Source organism: Macrobrachium nipponense, chromosome 45, assembly GCF_015104395.2.
Source record: "Macrobrachium nipponense isolate FS-2020 chromosome 45, ASM1510439v2, whole genome shotgun sequence".
Taxonomy (NCBI): domain Eukaryota; kingdom Metazoa; phylum Arthropoda; class Malacostraca; order Decapoda; family Palaemonidae; genus Macrobrachium; species Macrobrachium nipponense.
Window position 1 is genome coordinate 21656307 of NC_061105.1, and position 10000 is coordinate 21666306.

Consider the following 10000-nt stretch of genomic DNA (forward strand, 5'->3'; position numbering starts at 1 on the left):
GAGAGGCTTTGAATATATTATAGTCTACATACTGACAAATGATAATTGTATGAATTTTTAAAGTACCTTTTTAATTAGGAAAAAATACCTAATTAAAAAGTGGCCTTAATTAGTACGGTATTTTGTATTTTAAAAACATTACAATTATAGTGTCAAACTAATAAGCTAATTGCAGAAAAAAAATTCTATACGAATATGTAGTACATAAATAAATAACGAAAATATAACCTTAAGGAAAATATAACCTTGAAATCAGGATTTAAAAACACCTAATCTTTATCTTGTACATGCTCCTAAATGGAAGAGGAAGAAGAAGAAGAAGAAATCTGATTAAGCAAATCAAGTTTTTCTACCGCCGACCTAGTTTCGTCAAGTTCACCCTCAGAGAACTTCTCTGGAAATCATCTCGAGGGTCATCCATACTTACGAAGAGGTTCAGATGGAAGGCTTTACACACACACACACACACACACACACACACTCACACACACACACTGGGGGTCCTCAAAGAACGCCCCCTCCAACCCACTAACACCGGCTGGGGTCCTTGAAGAGAGGCGCCCTCTTCCCCTCCCAAGGGACAGAAGACCATCACAACCCCCCCCTACCCCCTGGCACCCATACATTCATTAGTGGCTCTCTTCTCAAGGAATAGCCTTTCACTTCCACTTCACTTCTCCTCACTCCTTCTCCTTCGCTTCGTAATTTAAAGTTCCCGAGACTACAGAGTCCCATTGATTAATTTGTAGGGTGGGAGGAGGAAAATGTTTTTGAGGGCATTGTGTTGGTGCGCATTTGTTTTTTTAAGGGCATTTTAAGGGCAAGGGAAACTTAATACATTATGTTAAGGGAATCCTTCGATGAAATGTGTTATGGGGAATTTTACATATAACGTTAATAAAGGAACCTTTGAATATTTTATAGACTGGATGGAGGGGAACCTTTTACAGAAATTTTTTTATTTCTGGAATTCTGTATAATATGTTAGGGGATTCGGACTCAATCACTTTTACTAGTTAGAATTCCTTATAATAGGATACAGGGTTCGCTTTAGGGAAGCCATCAGATGGGAGGGAATCTTTACAACAGATTAAGGAAATCCCTTACATAAATTATGATACAAAGAATTCGGTATATTAAGGTAAAGGAACACTCTAAGGAACATCTTGAGGATATTTGTAATGTCAAGTGAATTACGCACCGTTTGTGGCAAAATTTTAAAAAGTTCCTTGAGAATGATATTTTTTAAATGACCGTACCGTGGTGGTAATAGAAACATTGATTCTTAAACTTACTGTACAGCTGAACGGAAAAAATAATTACCGATTTGATTAAATTTAGGCTTTCAAGCAAGGCACGGGGGGGGGGGGGACGACTGTGAGCCACCGAGCGTTTAAGACAGTGAAAAGAGGGAGCTGGGATAAGGAAACCATCCTGTCGCACTGAGAAATAACAGTTAAGAGATATTGGTCACTCAAATTGAAGAAAGGAGAAGTGGATGTGAAGATAAAAGATCAGCCTAAACTGGGAGGGCAGTTAGGTTTGAACTGATTTACTATATGGATTTTTGGCATTATGCCAAGCACTGGGGCAACGAGGGCCATTCAGCGCTGAAACGGAAATTGACAGTAAAAGGTTTGAAAGGCGCTACAGGAGGAAAACCTCGCCGTTGCACTATGAATCAATTGTTAGGAGAGGGTGGACAGTAAGATGAATAGAATATGAACGGAGTTACAGTAAAAGGAATGAAAGTGCACATCATTGCACAGAATGAGGTGCACTGACGGCACTACCCCCTTACTGGGAGGGCAGCTAGGGCCCGAATTTGACACAACACACGACCTTTAGTAAGGCCTAGGTAAAGTACACCACCTGGGTTACACTGATGCCCTACGTGCCCAAGAAGTAAAAAAAAATAAAGGGGACTCATCATTCCATCTTGAACAGAGAGCTTTAGGAGTTTCATCGGCACGAAACACCTAATGAAAACCTCTCTCCATTGACCTCACAACCTCGTCTGGTTTCTGTATTTACTGTCCCACTAACACTATAACTTCCGCCTTCTTTGCTTACAAGGTAACCTAGGCTTAAGCAATGTACAGTCATATCCTACATCAATCCTGATTTGAAAAAAAGATTACTTTTAAAAATTCCAGCAATACCAAAGACATGAGTGTGGCAAGATGGAACTCAAAATCAACTGAATCCACTTCCAGCAACACCTCAGAGGCTACGGAATGGATGGAATGGGAATAAATAATTTATGTGGTTATTTAGCGTTGAAAGGGAAATAGAGAGTAGGAACGTTTGAAAGGTGTAACAAGAGGAAAACCTCAAAGCAGTTGCACTATGAAACAATTGTTAGGAAAGAAACGAAAGGTGCTGCAGCAAGGGGCCAAAAGGATACACTCCTCGTGTCAAAGGGTAGCGAGTGCTTTTGGCACTCGTGTCAATTATAAGGATGGGAAAAGTCTATTTTTACTTAAGAGATTTTCGTCTTTATAGGTATAGCTAACGGCATTAGAGTGAAACCGACCAAACAACCGTTTGTGTACATTCAGATATAGTTGTTTTGATGTCAAGTCTAAATATGCCCGAAAGCAATGACAAGAAAATAATAAAAAGTCAATGGTCAATTACATTCAACACCGTAAGAAAGAAACTACCAAATATAATTAATTATTCAGTTAAGCAATCAGCACCGTAAGAAAGGAACTACCAAATATAATTAATTATTCAGTTAAGCAATTCTACAGAAAAACTAAGACGGGCGCCGTGTTCAGTTCCAGCCTCTCAGGAGAGAACCTACAACAAAGACATAAAATTTTCGAATTACCTCACCGGAACTGCATCATATACACCCTTTTCTATACTGTTCGGTTGAAAAAAAAATATTATAACCTATATCTCCGTGCGGAGTTCATCAGCAAAATCTCCTTCATTATTATTAAATATAATATATATGTACAGATACGTATATCTATAAACATAAAAAACACTGGTTACCCATTTGTGTATCAAGGAATACTCTGAACACAAATGTTAAAAAATACTATCAACTCATCCTAAATTTATCCTAAAACTGCAGAAACAAGTTTTCATGACACAAAGAGAAGTAAAAAAAATAATTCTTCCACGCACTTCTCAATCAAAATGTCCAGATTTTAGGTATGAAATACAGAACCAGGGAATTACAACAGGTACCAATGTACGTACCTGTTTGCTGCCCAATTGAATTCAAACTCACCTGTATAGCTGCATCCAATGTATCAACAACACACTCCCGTGACCCTAGCGAAAAGCGCGAGGAGGACACCAAGGGTTCTGCAAAGGAAAAATTCATTCATCTTAATAATAATAATAATAATAATAATAATATAATAATAATAATAATAATAATAATATAAAATAATTACTAATAAATAATAATCATACTGTTAAAAAGAATGGCAGAATTAAGCGAGTTGATTTTATATATTGTTTTTTGTTTTTTCTATTTCCTTACAATTCGCTCGTCCGAGGATGACCTGCGAGAAGGTCGAAACGTCACGTGATACCAGATATACCAGCTATACCAGCACCAATACCAGCCCTTAAACCGAAGACGAACCCGGCCCCGAACTGAACTACGCCTACGGAATAATACCAGTACTGACGACGACCCCTGCTTGACCTGGACCTGATATCCTGTTCCAATAAAAGATTACCTTCAGCATTTATGATTTTTGAAAATGCCCAGTATGAATATTGGTCAGTTACTCAGAAACATCGCTGAGCCTGAGAAGCGAATTGTAAGGAAAATAGAAAAAAAAATATATAAAATCAACTCGCTTAATTCTGCCATTCTTTTTAACAGTATTTGCCTAAAAGAGGGTCTTCTACCAAAATAATAATAATAATAATAATAATAATAATAATAATAATAATAATAATAATAATAATAATAATAATAATAATAATAATAATAATAATATGTGGCGCCGTGGAGGAGTGGGTTAGGTCGTCAATAGACTTAAGTCAAGTTAAGCAACATTGGGGCTGGTCAGTCGTTGGATGGGTGACCGCTCTCCTCGGCGTTGATTCCTTGGGAAAGGATCTTTACCATAATTTCCTCAGTCTACTCAGCTGTAAATGAGTACCTATCCCTGATGGGTTAGGGTCCAGCTATGGGTTAAATAGCAAAACTCAGCAATGATGGAAAGAAATGAAGGAATAAACGACAACGACGTAAATGGAACCTCTGGCAACAGAGGAGCTTCGTCCGGCAACCAGGTATTCAACCCAATTGTAGGGGAAGACGGTCAGGTACTTGGAGGTCGTCATCCAGCAACTGATCACCACAACGAAAGTAATCAACAGCCTGAGATTGGAGCTACAGAAGCAAAAAGGAAGAAATGGACAAGAGAAGAAAATAAGGAAATATGGAGATGCTACATCAGAAGCAACCCGACGGAGAGAGGATATAGAAGAAGATTGGTCAACATCTGGAATAGATAAGAGGAATAACACCCCCAAACAGAGCAGAGGCTGGCAGACCAAGTAAGGAACATAAAGAAAAAGAACTGGCTCTCCCCAACAGAAAGAGAAGAACTGGAAAGGGAAATGTCACACGACAACGAATTACCCGAAGACGAACTGAGAGACGATGCCACAGAAGACGACAGGGAGGATGAGGTATCAAACAACGACACACGAAGAAACACCGACGAAGTAACAGAGAGGACGGAATGGGTAGAAAAGATTAGACAATGGATGGAGCCAGATACAGAGAGAACAAAAATCCCCTCCATGAAAGCCTACAACAACAAGAAATTAATGGAGAAAAACAAGTGAGGTCAATGAAATAATGGGCCTAATACACACCACCAGTATCACAGAAACAAATAACTTGACATATGCAGGAGCAAGATTAGTAGCAGAACTGATGGGGATTCGAACACCAACACCACCGTCACAACCAACCCAACAGAAACCAAAACAGCAACCTCCTTGGAAAAGGCGCCTGGAAAAGCAAATCATGGTGATGAGATCTGACTTGAGTAAACTGAAAGATGGCAGAAAAAAGGCTAAGAAGCAAGAAAACAAGGGAGGAACTCAACGAGAAATACAAAGTACAAGAGAGGGGACTAAACAACACAATAGAAGATGTAAAACAGAGGCTTAAGGCCAAAGCACACAAGATCCAACGGTACATGAACAGGAATAAGGGATACCAACAGAACAAACTATTCGGAACCAACCAGAAAAGACTATACAGCCAACTAAGAGGGGAAGACAACCACCCAGAAATTCCTGAAGCCGAACCAAGTAAGAGACTCTGGGAAAACATATGGAGCAATCCGGTATCACACAACAAACATGCAACATGGCTCCAGGAAGTCAAGGAAGAAGAAACAGGGAGAATAAAACAAAGATTCACAGACATCACGACAGACACAGTCAGACACCAACTAAAGAAAATGCCAAACTGGAAAGCCCCAGGTCCCGATGAAGTCCATGGATACTGGCTCAAAAACTTCAAGGCCCTACACCCTAGAATAGCAGAACAACTCCAGCATTGTAGGGGCACAAAAGACCAGCTCCTGATAGACAAAATGGTAATGAAGAACAGTAGGAGAAGGAAAACCAACCTAAGCATGGCATGGATAGACTATAAGAAAGCCTTCGACATGATACCACACACATGGCTAATAGAATGCCTGAAAATATATGGGGCAGAGGAAAATACCATCAGCTTCCTCAAAAATACAATGCGCAACTGGAATACAATACTTACAAGCTCTGGAATAAGACTAGCAGAGGTTAATATCAGGAGAGGGATCTTCCAGGGCGACTCACTGTCCCCACTACTCTTCGTAGTAGCCATGATTCCCATGACAAAAGTACTACGGAAGATGGATGCCGGGTACCAACTCAAGAAAAGAGGCAACAGAATCAACCATCTGATGTTCATGGACGACATCAAGCTGTATGGTAAGAGCATCAAGGAAATAGATACCCTAATCCAGACTGTAAGGATTGTATCTGGGGACATCAGGATGGAGTTTGGAATAGAAAAATGCGCCTTAATCAACATACAAAAAGGCAAAGTAACGAGAACTGAAGGGATAAAGCTACCAGATGGGAGCAACATCAAACACATAGATGAGACAGGATACAAATACCTGGGAATAATGGAAGGAGGAGATATAAAACACCAAGAGATGAAGGACACGATCAGGAAAGAATATATGCAGAGACTCAAGGCGATACTCAAGTCAAAACTCAACGCCGGAAATATGATAAAAGCCATAAACACATGGGCAGTGCCAGTAATCAGATACAGCGCAGGAATAGTGGAATGGACGAAGGCAGAACTCCGCAGCATAGATCAGAAAACCAGGAAACATATGACAATGCACAAAGCACTACACCCAAGAGCAAATACGGACAGACTATACCTAACACGAAAGGAAGGAGGGAGAGGACTACTAAGTATAGAGGACCGCGTCAACATCGAGAACAGAGCACTGGGGCAATATCTGAAAACCAGTGAAGACGAGTGGCAAAAGAGTGCATGGGAAGGAGGACTAATAAAAGTAGACGAAGACCCAGAAATATACAGAGACAGAACAGAGGACTGGCACAACAAACCAATGCACGGACAATACAAGAGACAAACTAAAGAACTAGCCAGAGATGACACATGGCAATGGCTACAGAGGGGAGAGCTAAAGAAGGAAACTGAAGGAATGATAACAGCGGCACAAGATCAGGCCCTAAGAACCAGATATGTTCAAAGTATGATAGACGGAAATAACATCTCTCCCATATGTAGGAAGTGCAATACGAAAAATGAAACCATAAACCACATAGCAAGTGAATGCCCGGCACTTGCACAGAACCAGTACAAAAAGAGGCATGATTCAGTGGCCAAAGCCCTCCACTGGAGCCTGTGCAAGAAACATCAGCTACCTTGCAGTAATAAGTGGTACGAGCACCAACCTGAGGGAGTGATAGAAAACGATCACGCAAAGATCCTCTGGGACTATGGTATCAGAACGGATAGGGTGATAAGTGCAAACAGACCAGACGACGTTGATTGACAAAGTCAAGAAGAAAGTATCACTCATTGATGTCGCAATACCATGGGACACCAGAGTTGAAGAGAAAGAGAGGGAAAAAATGGATAAGTATCAAGATCTGAAAATAGAAATAAGAAGGATATGGGATATGCTAGTGGAAATCGTACCCATAATCATAGGAACACTAGGCACGATCCCAAGATCCCTGAAAAGGAATCTAGAAAAACTAGAGGCTGAAGTAGCTCCAGGACTCATGCAGAAGAGTGTGATCCTAGAAACGGCACACATAGTAAGAAAAATGATGGACTCCTAAGGAGGCAAGATGCAACCCGGAACCCCACACTATAAATACCACCCAGTCGAATTGGAGGACTGTGATAGAGCAAAAAAAAAAAAAATAATAATAATAATAATAATAATAATAAATAGTATTGAGTGGCCATGATATGATACGAAACTGGAGAACTAAGATAGCAATAATAATAATAATAATAATAATAATAATAATAATAACAATAATACTGAGAGGCTGCTTGGGGACGTGTATCTTTAATAAGGAACGGGAGAACAACGAAAACTCATTCACAATAATATTAATAATAATAATAATAATAATAATGGTAATAATAATAATAATAATAGCAGGTCATTTTAAGAAAACCTCAGTTGAAATAAAAAAAATGATTTATGACGACGCAAAAAGAAGCTGGTTAATTTCCATCACAATCCTGTAAACACAAGATCCTGGAAACAAAGACAGTTGATCACATTCTGTATGCTAATGTTGTTGTAAAATAACTGAAAACAATAAAAGAAAAAGCAAGCTGCTTCATACAAATTTTTTAGGGCAGCTGGATATCTTATCTAGGTTCTTCCATTTCAAGAAATACAGTCACCTCTTCGGATATTATTTTCACACGAACCTACATAAGGAACCGGATTTTTTTTTTTCTTTTTTTTTGCAGGCCAAAAGAAGACTTACATTTACAGTTTCTTTAGCTCTTGGGTGTAGAGGACTGGGCAGTGCCTGGCCCGGTCCCGTCCTGCTCGGCTGCTCACTCTCTTGTGGTCAAGGCAGCGAGGCAAAGCGCGTTTTTTATTGCGAAGCCAATTTCAGTTAATTGGCAACCTGGACAAGTGAACAAGTATACCGCCGACAATTCAAACGTTTTCAGCAGTTTTTCTTTCGAGTTGACAAAAGGCTGGATTTCTGAATGATTTTAATATGTGTATATCGTTCAATATGGGGACGGTAAAATATGCGTGTGTTTCGTCGCTAAGGAAAATGTTTTAATAAATAGTTCACAGTTTTTCGAATATCCTTATTTCTTAGCTGGGCAAACAATCTTGACTTGATCATAAAAAACTACAGATGCGGAGCAATATCGAGAAAAAGGACAGCTTTCAACTTTTAATTTCTTTACGAACATATTCAAATAATTCATTTAGTCGAAATGCTTAGTAAAACAAGTTACCAGATATATTCAATATGAAGTTTTCATAACGTTTGTTTATTAAATTGACGACAAGTCCTGTGCATGAGGTAGCTAGAGACAGGAATATCTATAACTCTGAGTGATCTTTTCAGCATCAGAAAATTGCCTTCACAATGGAAATAAAATAGAAGAACCAAATTCCTTATATACATACATACATACATACATACATACATACATACATACATACATACACACACACACACGTGTGTGTGTATGTATGTATGTATATAAGGAATTTGGTTCTTCTATTTTATTTCCATTGTGAAGAAAATAAAATATATATGTATATACATACATACATACATACTACATACATACATACATATATATATATATATGTTAATATATATTATATATATATATATATATATAGTATATTTATATATATATATATATATATAAAACTTCATGGTATGTGACTATTAAATCGTCTTAGCCTAATGAGGAATCACTGATAATCTTGCATATTTGTTGAACATTTAATGACACTTGATTATGCGTGAAATACCACGGAACTTGCTGGACAGTTTTTAATACATGGCCGGTTACCTGAACACTGACGGTTCTTCTGTAAGGCGAAAACGCCTCCCAAACTCACCACATCACACAGTTACTTAAAATAGTGATTCTCATATTCTGAGAACACAACATCCCTCTTCCCCTTGAAAATGAACATAATCATTGTTACAGCAAGAATATACAAATCAAGTAAACTCGTCATTCTTGAGAACACAACCTATATCATATTTTTATAGCATGCAGCGAGTGATGAAAAGGAATGCCCAAAATAGCACATGTAATAGCACTAAAATAAAGTCAAACCTTGATAAACATGAGGTCACATATTAATTCAAATAATGTCAATGAAATAAAGTACTACACTGAGTCACATATGATTTCAAATAATACGGTTTCACTTTTTCCTCTCTGAGTTCTCCTATTACAAGGTGATGGTACATTATTATCACACATTTGAGGGTTCAACAACATTATGTTTTGCTTGGTAGATGTCAGGAGACAACAATTTAGAAAAAGATTAATTTCTAGTTACTTTCCTCCCATTATATTCAGCTGTTATCATTGCATTGATCTTTGACAGTACAGTAAAAATGGAGGTTAAAACACTGTTTTTAACTAAAACGTTATCTCCTACATTAATATCTCTATGACATACCCTTTTCTTTTTTTAATAATCTTTCTTCGTTTCCATCTTTCCACTAGCATCAGCTTTCTCAGTGTTAAAATCATCTACATTTACATACTGGTTCTGGTAAGGACATTCTAAAACTTCTTTTAAACATTACAGATCCTGGAGCTTTCTTTTTTGTGCTATGAGGTGAGGCTCTGTAGGTCCTAAGAAATGCACTTATATTACTTTCCCAATTCATATTCTGACTGTGAGAGGTCCTGACAGCTTTTAAAATGGTTTGCATAAAC

At 38.2% G+C, this 10000-nt stretch overlaps 1 protein-coding gene across 1 annotated transcript in view; it reads right to left on the reverse strand.

Annotated features, from left to right (window-relative positions):
* The window catches only part of LOC135214193 (uncharacterized), a 663437-nt gene that overhangs the window by 155677 nt on the left and 497760 nt on the right, over positions 1 to 10000 (reverse strand). The window contains exon 2 of the mRNA XM_064248261.1: positions 3248 to 3324. Coding sequence (XP_064104331.1) covers positions 3248 to 3324 — 77 coding nt within the window. The remainder of the gene's footprint in view (positions 1 to 3247; positions 3325 to 10000) is intronic.